The sequence below is a fragment of the Protobothrops mucrosquamatus genome, unplaced genomic scaffold (assembly GCF_001527695.2).
Source record: "Protobothrops mucrosquamatus isolate PMUCROS unplaced genomic scaffold, P.Mucros_1.0 scaffold2130, whole genome shotgun sequence".
NCBI classification, from domain to species: Eukaryota; Metazoa; Chordata; class Lepidosauria; order Squamata; family Viperidae; genus Protobothrops; species Protobothrops mucrosquamatus.
The window spans coordinates 280,858-299,992 of NW_015388230.1; the positions used below are offsets into that span (position 1 = coordinate 280,858).

General features: G+C 42.7%; 1 protein-coding gene across 1 annotated transcript in view; it reads right to left on the reverse strand.

The window, feature by feature from the left end:
• Positions 1 to 19,135, reverse strand: part of LOC107294854 (serine/threonine-protein kinase tousled-like 2) — a gene marked incomplete at its 5' end in the record, with an annotated part of 104,463 nt that overhangs the window by 21,883 nt on the left and 63,445 nt on the right. Inside the window, 2 exon segments of the mRNA XM_015824120.1 lie at positions 7,610 to 7,746; positions 15,087 to 15,197. Of these exon segments, the coding sequence (XP_015679606.1) occupies positions 7,610 to 7,746; positions 15,087 to 15,197 (248 nt within the window).

The window sequence follows — 19,135 nt, forward strand, 5'->3', positions numbered from 1 at the left end:
AGAAATAGAATATAGTTGAGAAATGTAAGAATGTAATTATGGAAATAATATGCTTAAATAAGAGAAATTATGGACACCCGAATTGTAAATAATATTTTTGTTTAAGGCTAAGTTAGATATGGTATTTGGAAATTAATAAACCTAAAAACAGGGTTTGATTTACATCGATGAAAGGTTGCTGATAACTTCTATTGATTAACTGAATTCTTATTTAGGAAGGTATTAATGAATTAATTTTATTTAGAAATGTATTAGTTTGACTATATTATTCTAATTGTTAGAGAGGGAAATTTTAAGGAGCATTGAGCTATATATGTATGATGTTATTGTACCTAACTGATTACCCTATCTCCACGTTGTTTCTCAAGCGTTCTGGTGTAAAAATGGAAAAATCAATAAAATTGTTTGAAAACTGCTTCCCTTCTGCCCTTGCAAAGTTCTCATGAGAACTCGGACTTCAAAGACACAATGCAGGAGAGGGAAAGCAGCATAGAAGAACCCATGGAAGAGGAGAGGGGCCAAGGTGGAGGGGTGGTTGATGTAGAAGTTGTCTAGGCTGAGCCTGAGGGAGGGGTCAAATGCGTCATTAGTCTCAAGTCCCTATGTGCCCAGAAGAGTGTCAAGGCCAACTCGCTATGCAGTTTTGTTCGTAGCCAGACAACAGAAACCAGGAAGGGGGGAAGGAATGATTGGAATTTATGGGTGGCTGGGAGGGAATTGAGGAATTCATGTACGCTGTCTGTGGCCTGGTAGAATCTCAACACCTGAAAGTCAAACAATGAGAGCCTTCTGAGCTGAACAGACTGTACTCAGGGCAGTACTCGAGAAACTACAGAAAGCCCAGCTTTACATCAAGCTGTCTAAGTGCAGTTTTCACAAAACCAGCCTAGACTACCTGGGGTACCGCATTTCAAAAGAGGAGGTGGAAATGGACCCCGGCAAAGTGAAGGCGGTATTAGAATGGGAACCCCCTCGAACCAGGAGGCAGTTGCAAAGTTTCCTCAGCTTTGCAAACTTCTACCGCCAATTCATCCCTACATTTGCCCAGATAGTCCTGCTGATTACCAACTTGCTGAAAACAGGACGGGGGGGGGGGGGTGAAACCCAAGCCCGGTCAACCTCTGGTCTCTTGGGTGCCAAGCCACAATCAAGAAGCTAAATTGACTCTTTGCTGAAGAACTGGTCCTAAAACACACCGTCCTAGACAAGCCTTTTGTGATACAGGCAGATGCTAGTGATGTAGCTGTAGGCGTGGTCTTGCTTCAGAAGAATGCCAAGGGGGAGCTGCAGCCCTGCAACTATATGTCTTGCAAACTTTCTGAAACCGAGAGGCAATGGGCTATTTGGGAGAAAGAAGCCTACGCGGTCTGATGGGCCCTAACGTGGAGGCAGTTCCTAGAAGGCGGTAAGATTCCATTTGAGGTATGGACAGACCACAAGAACCTGGAAGCGTTGAAACCCACCCACCCCCCGGAAACTGTCACCTAAGCAAGTCCGGTGGGCTCAATACTTCAACTGTTTCAACTTTACCTACCGGGGTGTGTGTGGAATTTCCTGGCGGATGCTCTTTCCCAAATGCCACAGTACAACAGTGCCCGAGAGGAGGTTGTTAACTCCATCATCCTGTCCAGACAGTTCCCAGCGCCAGCCTTCAAAAGGCAGCAGAGGGCACCACCGTTGCAACCAGCCAAAGATCTAATGCAACCACTGAGAGATGCTTTGGCAGGCAATGAGTGGTTTCAAAAGCATAGAGGCGATCTGTCATTGAAGGAGGGACTGGCATGGATGGGGAATAAGGTGTATGTCCCAGCTAGCCAGAGGACTCTAAACCTATAGTGGAGTCACGATGCTTAGGCAGTGGGGCATTTTGGATTTGTAAAGACTCTCCACCTAGTTCATCTTTTTCAAAGATGAAAAAGAACGTAGAGGCTTATGTAGCCAGCTGCCCCATGTGTGCTTTCAAGACTGCAGGACTATTGCAACCAGTGGTCAACCCCACGAACCCCTGGGAGGAAATCTCTATGGACTTTTTTGTGGAGCTGCCAGAAAGCGCTGGGAACACCGTGATCTGGACTATTACTGACTTGTTTTCCAAACAAGTCCAATTTGTGGTCTGCCCCAGGATTCCTTCAGCCTGGTCCTTGGCTAAGCTATTCTTGCAGCATGTATATCAGCTTCATGGGGTCCTGAACCATATCATCTCGGACCAGGGAATGCAATTTGTGGTCTGTTGTTTCCCGCCTGGACTATTGCAATGCTCTCTACATGGGGCTCCCCTTGAGGTGCACCCGGAGGCTCCAGCTAGTTCAGAATGCGGCTGCGTGGGGGATTTTGGGGGCCTCTAGATGCTCCCATGTAACACCTCTCCTGCGCGAGCTGCACTGGCTGCCGGTGGCCTTCCGGGTGCGCTTCAAGGTGTTAGTAACAANGCTGGCGACCCCCAGGGGGAGAGCCTTCTCTGTGGCAGCTCCTGCCCTCTGGAATGACCTACCCCCCGACCTACGTACAGTTGCGGACCTGCGCCTTTTTCGCCGAGCCCTGAAGGCCCATCTATTCCGTGCGGCCGGCCTGGCGTAGTTTGATTATGTTTCAGTGGGGGGTTTTTTACGGGGGGGTTTTTAGAACAGGCCTGTTATTTAATTCGATTTTAAAACAAACTATTTATTTATTATCGTGGTTTTTAGTATTGCCTGTTCACCGCCCTGAGTCCCGCAAGGGAGATAGGGCGGTATATAAATTTAATAAATAAAATAAAAAATAAAAATAAATAAAATTCACGTCAAAGTTTTGGAGGGAATTCCTGGGTTTGATAGGCTCCTTCCAGGGACTTAGCTCCGCCCATCATCCTCAAATGAACAGGGCTTGTGAAAGCGCGAACTCAGTCCTAGAGCAATACCTGCTATGTTATGTGAATTATCAACAAACCAATTGGACTGAGCTTCTGCTGTTCATAGAAGTGGCCTATAATTACTCAGTGCATAGTAGCACCGAATTTACCCCTTTCTGAGTGGCCACTGTGTTAGAATTCGTGCCTATGCCAGAACTCCCTCAGGAGAGACTCTCATCAGCCTCACTGGCCGAGTGGCTGGATACTTTCAAAGCCACATGGGTCACAGTGCATAAGGCGCTAGAAAAAGCGAGGGAAGCGCAGAAGAGACAAGCAGACAGGAAGAAGGCATCTCCAAGGGAGTTCAGAGTAGGAGACAAGAATGTACATGTCCACAAAGTTTTTGAACTTGAGGCAACCCTGCAAAAAGCTGGGACCCAAGTACATAGGACCTTTCCCAACTGTCCGGATCATAAATCCGGTGACAGTGGAATTGGAGCTGCCTAAAAGCCTCAGGCACATCCATCAAGTGTTTCATTGTAGTCTGTTGAAACCTTTCCGTAGCTCGGTGTTAAGACCTGCTATGAAGCCACCTCCCCCTCCCATCCTAGTGAAGGGAGAGGAACATTTTGAGATCAAGGAAATCCTCGACTCCAGGCACTACAAAAGGAAGTTGCAGTATCTAGTATTATGGAAGGGATACCCTTTAGCAGATGCAGAATGGGTGGTGGCAGAAGATGTTAGGGCATCTAGACTTATTCGCAAGTTCCATGCCAAACATCCCACCTGGCCCCGGTAGGATGTTGAAACAGAAAAGTCTATGTAATGTAACCTCATGTATGTTTGCTCTTTTGTAGGACTAATCTTTCTTCTGGAGGGTCGGGCATGTCAAGGCCGACTCACTTTGCACTTTTGCTCGCAGCCAGACAACAGAAACCAGGGATGGGGGAGGAATGATCAGAATGTATGGATGGCTGAGAGGGAATTGAGGAATTCATGTGCACCGTCTGTGGCCTGGGAGAATCTCGACACCTCAAGGTCGAATGATGAGAGCCTTCTGAGCTGAGCAGATTGTTTCCCAAAACAAAGAGATTGCATTGGATTGGGGGACACTGGACAATGGGTAGCCCAGTGGGAAAAAGGGGGATTTTAACTATGCAGTTTTTTGTGCAAAAAGTCAGAACTGGCTTTGCTTTCTACTGTGCGTATATGGATCTATCAGTAAAGTTATACTCTTGGTAAAATAATGTCCCAGGAGTTTCTTTTGCTGCATGTGCGAATGGGACGGTTGACATCCAGCCCACCTTGAATTTCATTTACTCTTATCTACCGTCAATTTGCTTTGACTATTAGTAGTTCAGATTCTTGCACAGAGCTTAACCTTGCAATAAACCTTTATATTCTAAATATACAAACCTAAATACAATCATTCCTCAGCATCTAGTAGAGAAACTGGGCCTTTTAGGCTTTAATACACCTTTGTGTAACTGGATTCTTGATTTTCTTATTGATAGGCCCCAGTATGTGCGAGTTGGGACTAATATTTCTAACACCATTTTCTTGAGTACAGGTTCTCTTCAGGGCTGTGTCCTAAGCCCGCTGTTGTTCACCCTGTTGACCCATGACTGTTGTGCCAGGTTTGCCACCAACCATATTGTGAAGTATGCGGATTATACAACAGTAGTGGGCTTTATTCAAGATGACAATGAGGGTGCTTACCGCAAGGAAGTAGAGGGTTTGGTGAACTGGTGTAACAAAAACAGTCTCATTTTAAACGTAGGAAAAACCAAAGAGATCATTGTTGATTTCAGAAAAGACAGGCACAGCCACACACCTCTGTGTATTAATGATTGACCTGTGGAGGTGGTTAGCAGCATCAAGTTTCTGGGTGTGCAGCTAACGAGTAGACTAGCTTGGTCGCTCAACCGTGAGACACTGGTAAACGGGTACAACAGCGCCTGCACTTTCTGCATCACAATGTAAAGTACATCTTCCTTCTCCTGTCCTTACCACTTTCTACAGAGGGACGATCGAGAGCATCCTGTCATATTGCATTGCCGTCTGGTTTGGATGCATTACTGCCTCAGACAGGAAGGCAGTGCAGAGAGTGGTGAGGATGGCAGAAAATATTATTGGTAGTTCACTTCCTTTTATCCAGGACATAGCATATAAGTGATGCTTAAGCAAGGTCCGCAAGATTGTCTGGGACGCTACACATCCTCTTCACGATCTATTTTCCTTGTTACCTTCTGGAGGGAAGCTTTGTGGTAGCCAAAGCAGAACATCCAGATTCAGTCAGTTTTGTTCCATATAGCATCAACCTAGTGAACTCTCGTTTCCTCTTTCCGCTATGTATTCAAAATGGACAGTGATTAATATTTATATCTATATATATGTATGGGTGTAGGGAGATATATCACGTGCATATGTGTGTTATGTATGTGTATGAGTAGATATATACTTTCTTTTGAGAGCAGGCAACAGAATTTCATTTTTAATATGGCCCAGTGTGCTCATAGTAAGAAATGACAATAAAGGTTATTCATTGGAACTGCCTGGATTTCCTGATTTCCCCAGCATTTGACAGTTTGTACTTAGTGTCCGATGCATCTCACTGCAGTGTACAACAGTAGTCACCCAGCATTGATTGCTTCCAGTTAGCCTGATACCGTTTTTCCATTATGGCAATGTCCTGGTGAAAACTTTCACCATGCTTGTCACTGACTCCACCTAGATTTTGGGGAAAGAGGTCCAAGTGTAAATGCAGAAAATTCTTTCCACGTTAAGCTCTGGGGAAACTACACCAGCTGGAGCTGGGCGAGGAAGGCCAGGCTCTCCTTCCCCGATGGTTTTGCAAAGCCCTTGAGGTTTTGTGTGGAGGAGAGAACCGCTTCCCGCAGGGTTGGCCTCGGCACCCACTTTGGACGGCAAACAGAAGAGCTTTGCTCTTTTTCTCCAGGGCCTTTGAAATTCCCCCCCCCCTCGCTTTTCTGCCTTAAAATCCAGAGCAGACACGTTTTCGTCCTGATCAGCTGAGGATACAGTAGCTACCATATGATTTTTTTAAGAAACTGAGTGTACCGGTATGTGTGAGTCCAGCCCCCTCAGGACAGGCTGGGATGGTCCAGCCCTGTAGGGGCTGGGGAAGGGGAGCCTGGCCTTCCTCACCCCACTCCAGCTGGTGTAGTTTTCCCGGAGCTTAGCTTCCTTCCATACGAAGGAGGAACACAACGCCGGGAGAAGCAGCAGAAAACAGGGCTGCCATTTCCAGAACAGAGAAGGGAGACGCGGGCCGATGCAGGGCGGCGAGAAAGTGCGGACCAGCGATTGCGGAAGGAAGGAAGGAAGGAAAGAAGGAAAGAAGGAAAGAAGGAAGGAAGGAAGGCCTCTCTTAAGGCCCCAAAAGTCAGCATGCACCTGCCTACCTCAGTGACAATGACTGAGATTGACATCGTGGCCAGGCTCTAGGTTCCTGGCAGAGAAGTTGAGCAGGGCCTCGAGGCAGTAGTGGCTGCACTGGCTCCGCACCTGCCGCCCACCGCACTTCTCCAGGGGGATGCTGGCTTTGAACCATGCTGTGCTCAGGTTGGCATTAGCGGGCACCCGGCACCAATGCTTGAGAGTGGCGTCCAAGAAGACAGCCCTGAGGGAAGTGGGTGCGGGGCGCGTGGGGCAGCTCCCCCTCACCTCGTGATGGTGACACAGGTACGACGCACCACGTGGCCTACTGCAAGCTGCCGCAGAAGTGGGCTGACAGCCACCTGGGCTTCTGCTGTATGGGGCTGTTGGTGCTGCCGCCACAAGGCGAGGCAGGTGTCGGGAAAAAAAATAAGACATCCCCCAAAAATAAGACCTAATGCCTCTTTTAGAGGCAAAAAAAAAAAATTATAAGACCGGGTCTTATTTTCAGGGAAACACGGTATTTGCCATCAGTGTGAATGTGATTGGTTAATTCTAAACACAGCCACATCCCTACTTATAAGAGGATGTGCACACTTATGCATCCACATTATTGTAATTTTTTATTGTTATTTTCCCCCTAAAAGATTTCAGTTTGTTTTTCAATTGAATTGTACAGCTTATATGTTATATTAAAGGTGGGAAAAAAGCTGAAGTGATTTATCTTGGTCTGATTTTTTTACATCTCAAAAACCTGGCATTTTAACAGGGATGTGTAGACTTGTTATATCCACTGTATGTATAAGTTATGCTCATCAATTATCATATTAACAGACATAATGGAACATTAAAACTTTAATTTACTTGTTTCCTATGTTATTTCAAAAAGTGCATCTGTGATTACATTCAAAGGCATATAGCAAACAGTGGTGAAGATTATGAAAGTGATATGAATAAGGCTCCTAAATGCACTTGCTGTGGTCAGACACCCATATTGTTGACGATAACTCACTGATGAATTGAAGGTATGATGCAGGCTTGCTCAACCCTTGACCTGCCAACTCTGAAGGTCATTTTCCTGGCACTAGCAAGATTCCTAATTACACTGTATATGATAGGCAAGCATTTCTTATTAGCAGTAGAACATGCTTATATTTGTAAGGTATTTTTGCATTTGCAGTTTTATAAATATTATGGAGGGTATTTTTCTTTCAGTAAGTAGTACATCTCATTTCCTGATTTCATGCAAACCTTTATTTAAAAGAGAACAGAAGTCACAAAAACACTAAGTTACATGCAGATTTATAAAAAATGGTAGATCAAGTAAATCACCAGTATTCTTTTCTGCTTCTGGAGAAAGCAGAACAATATAAAAATACATACTTGATTAGGTTCTGGAAAGCATAGCCATCTGTCCATTGTTCTGTGTAAGAGGCCCCATGCCGGACTGTAGCAAAGTGACCTAATCGCAACCGATCCTGCATACTCTTATCTCGGCAAGCCATCTTTTCCTGTTTTGACTGGAAAGGAAAACATAAAGAATCTGAATGCTTTAGAACATATCCCTATTTACTTATTTAAATTATCTTTATGGCCACCCATCTTAAAAATGCAATTCTAGGCAGCTCACAACATTGTAATGTTTTATTTATTTGTATCCCGCTTTTATTATTTTTACAAATAACTCAAGGCTGCCAACATATTCAACATACCTTCCTTCTCCTATTTTCCCCACAACAACCCTGTGAGTTGGGCTGAAAGTGACTGACCCAAGGTCACCCAACTGACTTTCATGGCTAAGGCAGGACTAGAACTCACAGTCTCCTGCTTTCTAGCCTGGTGCCTTAACCACTAGACCAGGGGTAGGCAACCTTGGCTCTTTTATGACTCCTGGACTTCAACTCCTGGAATTCCTGAGGCAGCCATGCTGGCTCAGGAATTCTGGGAGTTGAAGTCCACGAGTCATAAAAGAGCCAAGGTTGCCTACCCCTGCACTAGACCAAACTGGTCTCTAATGTTACTCAACCAATCAAAACTGATACCAACATAAACAAAGCAGAGTTGATTCCCAGAGGGCTGGCAGTTTTAGACTTCCATGTAAAAAATATACAGGTTGTCCTTGCTTACCAACCACTTGTTCAACAGTTGTTCAAATTTATGGTGGCATTAAAAAAAATAACTTGTGACTTGTTGCAGTGTCCCCATAGTCATGTGATCCCGATTTGGCCACCTGACAACTAGCACACATTTATGGCAGTCACAGTGTCCCGCTGTCATGTCATTGCCATTTGCGACCTTCACAGCTTCCAACAAGCAAAGTCAATGGGGAGGCTGGCAGGAAGTTGCAAGTCATGGTCATGTGACATTGTACTTAACAACCCACAGGGATTTGTTTAACAATCACAGCCGGAACTGATGAACTGACTTTGTAGGTTGGGTGTGGTCACATGACTTTTCACTTTACCACATCACTTAGTGACAGAATTGCTGATTCCAGTTGTGGTTGGTTAAGTGAGGACTACCTGTATACTATAACTGGCTCCCTGTAAGAAAGAGGAAAGGATACATGCAAGCTATTAGTTTTCCTGTAACATATTCCCAGAACTCTTAATCTCTCAAACACATCCATAAGAAATTTATCAGGGTACCGAATAGTAGAAAATATCCTTCACCAATCCATACTGCTTCCTGAAGAAATACAGGTCATTTGGATGGTAGGTCAACCAGTTCTTTTTATATTACAAATGTCATACCTATACATATTTTGATGGGGAATATTTGTTCTGAAAGCTTATTTAACTAGCAAAATCTGGAATTGAGTATGTTTTGAAGAAACACAATTTTTCAATTGTTCAATAAACTTGTTTGCAAACTGCTGATTCTTGCTTACAATAAAAGTACTATTTCCCAGATTTTTTAAAACAGGTCATAATATATTAAGACTTTAGATTAAAAGTCAATAGTTTGACTTTTAATTAGTTCAATAAACTACACAGGTAGTTCTCAACTTATGACAATTGAGCCCAACATTTCTGTTGCTAAGTGAGACATTTGTTAAGTGAGCTTTGCCCCATCTTACGACCTTTCTTGCTACTGTTGTTAAGTGTATCACTGCAGTGTTAAGTGAATCACACGGTTAAGTGAAGTTGGCTTCCCCATTGACTTCGCTTGTCAGAAGGTCGCAAAAGGGGATCACTTGACCCTAGGACAGTGCAAACATCATAACTATGAACCAGTTGCGAAGTGTCTGAATTTTGATCAGGTGACCATGGGGATGATGCTGCAATGGTTGTAAGTGTGAAAAATGGTCATAAGTCACTTTTTCAGTGATGTTGTAACTTTGAACAGTCACTAAATGAACTGTTGTAAGTCGAGGATTACCTGTATCTCTTGTACTTAATGTTACCATTAATTCTAAATAACGAATGTATCTCCTCCGTTAAACAGCATAATTGTTTTAGAGTCTGACATTTCCTCAATCATAGTTACAACATGTTTCCAATATTGATCCAATATTGTTTTATTATTAGAAAAGGAACAAAGATTTTAGACACAAGATTGAAAACCATAGTTGGCATACTTTCCCTCATTCCCTCTTCTCCACTGTGTATAATGACAACCATCACTTTGAGTTTTAGGAGAGTGTATGTGTGTCTCTCTAAATTTTAAGGTAAATTGTTCATATTGTAATACAGAAGTTAATGGTAAGAGAGCAGAAATGAGACATATAAGTTTGAAGACTTATTTGTAAAAATAATAAAGGTGGGATGCAAATATATAAATATATCAGATTTTTTAGAAATGTACTACAGTTCTGTGTTACCCTTTCTTTGGAAGAATGTACTTGACTATCTTTCTCAGCCTACAACATTTTATTTGAGTTGTATTAATCTGCAGTCTCCCAAAGGTAGCATGCCTGGTCCAACTCTGCTTTATTTTAAACATTTATTATTAATACTTGGACTTGGGCATTTGAAGGATACCAGCTACCCTAGGAACAGATTATCTTCTTAAATAAACTGCTTTAAATGGTCATACTCCTGTTACTTTACTGTTGAATTTTATGGGAATTCGTTTTATTATTAATTATATTGTGCTTTGTACAGTGTTATGGACTCCTGAGGAAGAACATAAAGTGATATTATGATGTACATACAGGTACTCCTTGACTTACGACTGGTTACTTAGCAACCATTTGAAGTTATAACGGGCCTTCCTGGGGGTACTTACAACCTGGTTCCAAAGTTCCAACAGCGCCCCCCCCACCCCCCAGTCACATAACTGCATGTCGGGCACTTGGCAACTGGTCTGAATTTATAGCCATTTGTATTGTCCTGTGGTCACATGATGTTTTAAAACTTTTTCCCCCAAAAAATCGACTTTTACTTCTGGCCCATGGTGAACCATTGGTTTGATTAACAACCGGCGCAAAAAGGTCGTAAGGACAGGCTCCATTAAATATTTTAAATAACAAAAAATGTAACTCACTAATTTTTTCAGTGCAACAATATTTATTTTTATTTATCATATTTAAAAAACACCCATCTCCCTCAGAGAGGGACTCTGGGTGTACAATAAAATATTAAAGGCATAAAAACAGTATATAAAATTTAAAAAGAGGAAAGGAATGTTAAAATTAAGGTGGGGAAGGGCTTTCAAGGCACCAACTAACCCAACGGTTTTGTGCTCATGTGCACACCCTAAGCAAGGGCACAAAGCCATGGTTTTACACCTTTCCTGAATGCCAGGAGAGTGGGGGCCTGACTCACCTCCGGGGTGGGGAGTGTGTTCCACAGGGCAGGGGCAACAGCAGAGAAAGCTCTCTTCCTGGACCCTGCCAGTTGGAATTCTTTGGCTGACTGGGTCTGCAACATACCTTCCCTGCCTGATCGGGTGGGACGGGCTGATGTAACGGGACAAAGATGGTTCCATAGGTAACCTGGCCCCATGCCATGCAGTGCTTTAAAGGTCATAACCAACACCTTGAATTGGATCCAGAAGCAGACTGGTACCCAATACAGCCTGCACAGCAGAGGAGTTACATGTACCGTTCTTTGGGCGCCCAAGATAGCCCATGCGGCCACATTTTGTACCAGCTGAAGCTCCCAGATACTTTCCAAGGGTAGCCCCACATAGAGCGCATTGTAATAATATAAATGGGAGATGACCAGGGCATGAATGACTGAGCGGAGAGCCTCCTTATCCAGGAAAGGGCGTAACTGGTGCACAACATGAAGTTGAGCAAAGGCCGTCCTAGTCATGACTGCTGCTCTTTGAGCAGGAGCCATGAGTCTAGAAGGACCCCCAGATTTCGCACTGGGGCTGTCTGCGGTAGTGCAACCCCACCCACGACCAAAGTTGATAAAATCCCAGATGCAGAGGTGCCCCTTACGCACAGCCACGCCATCTTAGCCAGGGTTCAGTTGAAGTCTGTTCTCCCCCATCCAGGCCCCCACAGCCTCTAGGCACTGCAAAAGAATGTCCACGGCATCAGTCACTTTACCCGGGATGGAGATGTACAACTGGGTATCATCAGCATACTGGTGATACCTCATCCCATTGTGACGGATGATCTCACTCAACTCAGCAGTTTCATGTAGATGTTAAAAAGGAGCAGAGAAAGCATTGAGCTCTGCAGCACCCCACAAAGCAGGGGCTGTGACCTGGACCTCTCACTCCTGATCAACACTGATTGGGACTGACTCCTGCCCAAAGAGCATGTGGCAGTTGCAGCTAGAACAGCCTTTGCAAGACTTCACATTGTGCAACAGTTGCAGTCTTTCCTGGATCACGAGTCCCTACGCTCAGTCATTTAAGTCCTGGTCATCTCACATCTGGACTACTGAAATGTGCTGTACATGAGACTACCCTTGAAGAGCATTTGGAGGCTTCAACTGGTGCAGAGTGTGGCGGCATGGGCAGTTCTTGGGTCCCTAGGGTGACCTATGTTACACCACTGCTCTGTGAGCTGCGTTTTGCTTCTGGGTGCAATTCAAGGTGTTGGTTATTACCTATAAAGCCCTGCATGGCATGGGTCCAGGTTACTTGAGGAACCATCTCACCCACTATGGGACTGGCCCACCCCACCCATGCCAGCAGAGGCGGCATGCTGCGGATCCCATCAGTCAAGGAATTCCAGCTGGCAGAGTCCAGGAGAAGAGCCTTCTCTGCTATGGCCCCAGCCCTTTGGAACATCTTGCCCCTGAGGTGAGATTGGCTCCATCGTGACCTTCTGCAAGAGCCTGAAGATCTGGCTCTGCCAGTTGTCTTGGGGACCTAATGGGGGAGCACCACGCTGGAGGGGGTTGATCGACGAATAACAGCTCCCACCTCCCCCCCCCGTACATTCTGCTCCTTTCCTCCCCATCTTTTAGTCTTAGTTATATAATCTGTATTTTCATTGTGATTTTATATATTGGTATATATATTTATGGTTTTGTTTTGATGTTTGTAAGCCACCCAGAGTCTCCTTGCAGAGAGATGGGCGGCAAACAAATTTAATAAACAAACAAATAAATGGAGGCCATGGACTCCCCAGCCACGTTGGAGGTCCGCCCCAGGGACAGCAAGTTGAAGTCTCCCACCACCATGAGTGTGGGGAACTGCACCACCAACCCTGAGACAGCCTCCAGCAGCTCAGGCAGGGAAGTTTTTATGCAGAAGGGACGTTGGTACAATAGCAACAATTCCAACTGCTTCTGTGAGCCTAACTTCAGGAACAAGGTCTCACAACCGGCAACTTGTGGAACAGAGCCCCTGATGGCTACCAGAGATTCCCAGATGACAACTGTTACCCCTCCTCCCCTGCCTTGGGTTCTTGGATGGTGCCAGACCCTAAACCCAGCTGGGCATATTTCAGAGAGGGCAACCTCTCCCCCCTCTGATCCCACATTATTATTATATACACAACAATGTGAAATCACAGCTGCTAGTTCTTTAGCTGATGTTGGCCTTCATACACACTAAGTTCTTTCCAAGAACCTAGGATATTATAATGTATTGGCACAGTATATGTGTGAATCCAAGCAGTATGGCTTTTTTAATTGACAGATGGAAAATGCTGTCAATGTGCAGATTTTCTAAGTCATTACAAGAGTTTTTGGTGTCCGTAGAGCGAGTGTGCCGAAAATCACTAGGACCACCACAGTCAATTTATGCCATAATCTTTCAACGTTGATTTGCAGATCTTATACTTTGTGATCTTCTCTAATTCTTTGTCTTCTATTCTACTTCACACTTTCATCTTTTAAACCACAGTTAAATCTGGTGTGTTATATGAGGCAAGACATTATCAGTTTGTATTAGGAAATTCCACAATATAACCTACTCATTTTCAACTACTTTTTCAACTCTTATGTTCCAAAATTAAGCTTTCAGTTTAACACTCCAGTTGTAAGCCACTGTGAGGTTTTTTCTTTATCCACTTTCCCCTCAATCTTTTGGAAAAAATTGACCATGTAATGGTTTTCCTTGCCAGCATTGTTTGTATTTTTATTGCATTATTTCAGTATTCATGTTTTGTTTCTTGTACATTCAGTAAGTTCCAATTTTTATCTTGCATCAATGCTTATTCTTGGCTTTTACATAATCGGCCGATATACTCTATCAATATCACTATGGGGATGTAATGCATAGTGAATAGTCATCAGGGTTTTTTTTGTAATGCAGTCCAAACTGTCCACTTCAGCTTGTGTCCAGTTAATTATTCCAGTAGATATTGTATCACAGGTATGACACAGGTGTTCATGCCTTTGATTGTGTTTACACTGTTCAATTTTGTCTTTGGTGATTTTTTTCACTCTTTGGATGTATTCTTTACTAATCACATTTTAACTTGTCCATGCTTGATGTTATCCAACTATAAAGTGACCAGATATTTGTAGGCTTCATCCTGGTGGCTCCTGATGGTTTGACTATTCAGCATTTCAATTCCATTACTATTTGTGATTTTACCCCAATTACTGCTGTAGCACTTTTCTCTAGGCCAAATTCCAACTGCTATATCAGTGCTAAAAATTCTTACAGTATTTAGCAATAACTGGATTTTGATTTCTGATTTTTGATAAAGTTTCAGATCATCCATATAAAGCAAGTGTGAAATTTTATTAGCATTTTTTGCTGTTTGATAGTCAAGATTTGTTTTCTTCAAAATCACCAAAAGCCGGAACACAGCAGTGACAAATAATAAGGGTGATACTGAGTCACTCTGGAAGATGCCTCTCCTAATGTTGACAAGCCCATATTTTTCATTTCCAGCCACCAATTTTGTTCTCTACTGCTTATTTTTTTCTATACACATTCTACAGGTAGTCCTTGACTTACAACCACAATTGAGACCAAAATTGCCATTGCTAAGCAAGACGGTTAAGTGAGTTTTGCCCCATTTTATGACCTTTCTTGCCACAGTTGTTAAATGAATCATTTCAGTTGTTAAGTTAGTAACACAGTTGTAAAATGAATATGGGTTCCCTATTGACTTTGCTTGTCAGATGGTCGCAAAAGGTGATCACATGACCCCAGGACACTGCAACCGTTATAAATATGAGCCAGGTGCCAAGTGTCCAAAGTTTGATCACATGACCATGGGGATGCTGCAATGGTAGTAAGTGTGAAAATCAGTCATAAGTCACTTTTTTCAGTGCTGTTGTAACTTCGAACTGTCACCAAACACATGGTTGTAAATCGAGGACTACCTGGAATGTTTTTACTGACACGTTATCTTCAAACATTTAATGGTCCAACTATGTGGTCTATTATTTTTGTTATTACTACAGTAATTATCTGAAACAATTAAGGGTACCCAATTATGCAGGGTATGGGAATATAACATTCAAAACAAATTGAGCTGGTTATAACTCACCTTTTCTATAAGTAGCTTCTTGCTCATTGTTGCACACCTATTTAACCGTTCTTTGTACTTCTCAAGCACTTTCTGTTGTTCATCTACCTGTCGTCTTAAGTCACAGTTTGCCTGAAAATAATAATACGAAGCAGGTGAACAAAACAGAAACTATTCACCATTAGTTACAATTCAGTAACTTGTACTGATAAGGAGAAAAAAAAATAAAGCTATCAGAGTTACCAAATGCAACAAAAAGCATACTCATGCACACAAGCAACAAATTTGGATTTACCATTTACTTCAGTTGTTTGAATCTCAAGGAGGAGATTTATACCTCCTAGAGCAAGTAGGACAGGTCCATTTTATAATTGCCTCTCCAGACTGAAGAGCCATCTTGGCTCCCATCCTGGACTGGAGAATCAATGCAACCTTTCAACCCAGCACTATTATTTCTTTTAGATAGATTTATATTTAACAACTATAAACTCTAAAAGAAACCAGAAGACATACATTTAAAAACCATTACTGGCAACACTGAAGAAAAAAAACAAGATAAATATCCAGGTCAGCCCATAATGCCTTGTTTACCATTCCTCTTCCATAGCAATAGCATAACTGCTTAGACTTTTAAGACTGAAGCACTTAAATCACAGAAATAAAAATATAACACCCCTCCCCATTTTAAAATCTGATTCTAGAAGAGGAGTGGTGGGTTTACATGCTTCTTGTGAGGTTCAGAGAACAGTTTTAGATGCTACTAGACAACACATAACCTGTTGGGCCATTTCAGAGATAGTTCCCAACCTATACAGAAAAACAGAATGACCAAGAGCAAAAAAGCAGTGGAGGCAACTTTCCACTTCCTGCTGGTTTGACTGCAGCTGACCACCCTGACAGCCAATGGTAGGACTTGTCTACCTGGCCTCTGAAGGGCTAGGGTGGGACCTGTCTATTGAACCTGTGGATGGCAATGCGGTGGCATAGCACCGCAGCAGCAATGAAGCAGCCACAAATTTGCCAAATTTCAATACCATGGGAGTTGTGGGTCCCAGATTTTGGATGCATTCTGTAACTTAGCTCATTTGAGGTACCTTGGTTCAAAAAATTGTTGGTCTATGATGCATTGTTTCACCCAATTCAAGGTTATAGTCAAAGAGACATGAGAGTTTTATAGTATATAGAAATCTAAATTTCCACATTTTCTTGAGCATCACAGACAGTATTTTATATCTTGGGGTATATCAGAACAGTAGACCAAAGAGATGCCTACCAAAGATCAGTATTTCTGCTTTACTGTTCTTTGCAGGAAGTAAGCCAAATGTTACTGCTGAACTTAATTTACCGATTTTATACAGACTACGAAAAGTGTGCATTTCTGAAGTAAATGTTGACTTCACATACCAAAATCACTTTTGATCAGGAAAATTATCTCAAAAGCCTCCTCCCCCAAGATGGCTGCTGAACAGTAGGAACTTTTCTTTCTCTTGCCAACGATCTGCTGATTTTGCTGCCAAAGCTGGTTCTTTGGCAGTGCTGCTCCCTGGATTTGAATGGGAGCACTTAGGAATGACCCAAGATGGCTTTCTGACAGTCATGGACCCACCCAGAAAGAGGAATCTTGAAGATTGCAGTTCCCTGTGAGAGTAGTCAGAAAGTCACCAGTCACCTATCTTTCCACTTGGCAGTTCGTTTTCCTAAGGATGCCTAGGTTTTAACTTCACTTTTTGAAGCTTCTGATTCACTTTGCTCTTTATCTTTAAAAGTTGACTGGCTGGTTGAATGCTGATCTATTTTAACCCCCTGCTGGACTTTACCTGTTTTTTTCCCTTTTGTTTTTATGTTGTTGTTCTGAATAACTTTTGCTTTTCCGTAAGAAAATCACGGCAAGTTCCTGGGTGGTGAAAGTGTTTTCACTTGATTTATAGCTATACTGGACTCTCACCACAGGGATTTTGCATTGTATTAATTTGCAAAACTTCAGAGCTTTTTTTTATTTTTCTTTAATTTTGGATCAAAATATCCACAAAATATCTTCTCTGCTTCACTATTTTTTTTTACTCTGAGAAATATTACTTCAATGTTCTCTGTTTTCTGTGTTCTCTTATCTACCATTGCTAAGTTACACAGAGCAACAATGTATTAGATTACAAACAAGCAAATGTGGCTGGCAACTGAAGAAAGACCGTTTAATAATAATAATAATCTATATAAATAAAAATGTAAATGTTCGTTTGTTCAAAATCTTAAATCTCTGAAAGTTCTTCACCGATTGCTTTGAAATTTTGACACAACGTTGCATTCGAATACGCGCGTGTTTTTATATACCTACTATTATATAAATGTCACACCTGTGACAGGTAAAAACATGCTCTTTAAAGCATAAAAACATGCTTTAATGAGCAACGTCGTAGAAGCAACAATCTTGACAGGACCTTTCAAAGGTGAAGATGTCCTCATTCCTCGCATTCCTATGATTCCAACGGATATGCCATTTCAATTTAAGAGATTGCAATTCCCAATTCGATTGGCGTTTGCAATNCTTGTCCTTTTTATCTTTCAATTGATCAGAGAGTTCTTTATGCAGCCATGCTGGTTTCTTTTGAGAGCTGTTATTTTTCCTCTTTGTTGGTATTGTGCTAGACTGGGCCTTTATTATCTCACTTTTCAAAATTTCCCAAGCCTCTTGAGTTGTTTTCCCCTGGAGGATTCTCATCCATGGAATTCTTCCCAAACCCTCTGTAAGTTTATTGAAATTAGCTCTCTTGAAGTCCAAGACTCTAGTTTGACTGTGTTCTATTGCTTGTTCTTCCATAATGTTGAATTCCAATATTGCATGATCACTTCCTCCCAAGGTTCCTATGGCTTCAACACCTTCTATCATTTCATCTCTGTTAGTGAGAATTAGATCCAAAATGGCTAATCCCCTAGTTCCCTTCTCTACTTTTTGGGAGACAAAGTTGTCTGCTAGGTTTGTCAGGAATCTGTTTGATCTTCCACTTGGTGCAGATGTTGAGACTCTAGAAAGAGTACAGAGAAGAGCAACAAAGATGATTAGAGGACTGGAGTCTAAAGCATATAAGGAACGGCTGCTGGAATTGGGTGTGTCTAGTTTAATGAAGAGAAGGACAAGGAGGGACATGATAACAGTGTTCCAATATCTCAGGGGCTGCCACAAAGAAGAGGGAGTCAAGCTATTCTCCAAGGCACCTGAAGGCAGGACAAGAAGCAACGGATGGAAACTAATGAAGGAGAGAAGCAACCTAGAACTAAGGAGAAACTTCCTGACAGTCAGAACAATTAACCAGTGGAACAACCTGCCTCCAGAAGCGGTGAATGCTCCAACACTGGAAGTTTTTAAGAAGAAACTGGACAGTCATTTGTCTGAAATGGTATAGGGTTTCCTGCCTGAGCAGGGGGTTGGACTAGATTAGGGCTTTTCAACCTTTTCACCGACTGTACCACTTTTAGGCTATGGCAATATTTGAGTACCACCTAGCAAGGTGTCAAAAACTTGATGACCAAAAAAAACAAAAAACCTGTTCAAAGTTGCAATTGCACTGAAATGACTTATGACCATTTTTCACACTTATGACCATTGCAGCATGCCCAGGGTCATGTGATTTATATTTGGATGCTTGGCAACGGATTCAGATTTATGATGATTACAGTGTTCCAGGGTCATATGATCCCTTTTTGCAACCTTTTGACAAGCAAAGTCAATGGCAGGGCTGCTAGTGGCCAAGTGCTAAGGCGGGACTTCCTTCCTTCCCTCCCTCCCTCCTTCCCTGCCTCCCTCTTTCTGATGCCCACCTCCTTCTGCAGGAAGAATTTGAACACCCCCCCCCCCTATTTTCCCTCTTCCATATAGTCATCAAACAAGGAAAAGCCTCCAGAGACAGAAAAGTGAAGCTGCTGAGGGAACTAGTTTAAAAAGGCACATTCCCCTTTAAGAATTAGCTACTGGCTAGAAAGGAAAGTTAATGAGTGCAGCCGGCACTTAAGGAAGAAAAAAAATGTAGTAAGTATTGGCTGCCGGCTAAGGCAGCCTCCCCAAATGGCTCCATTCA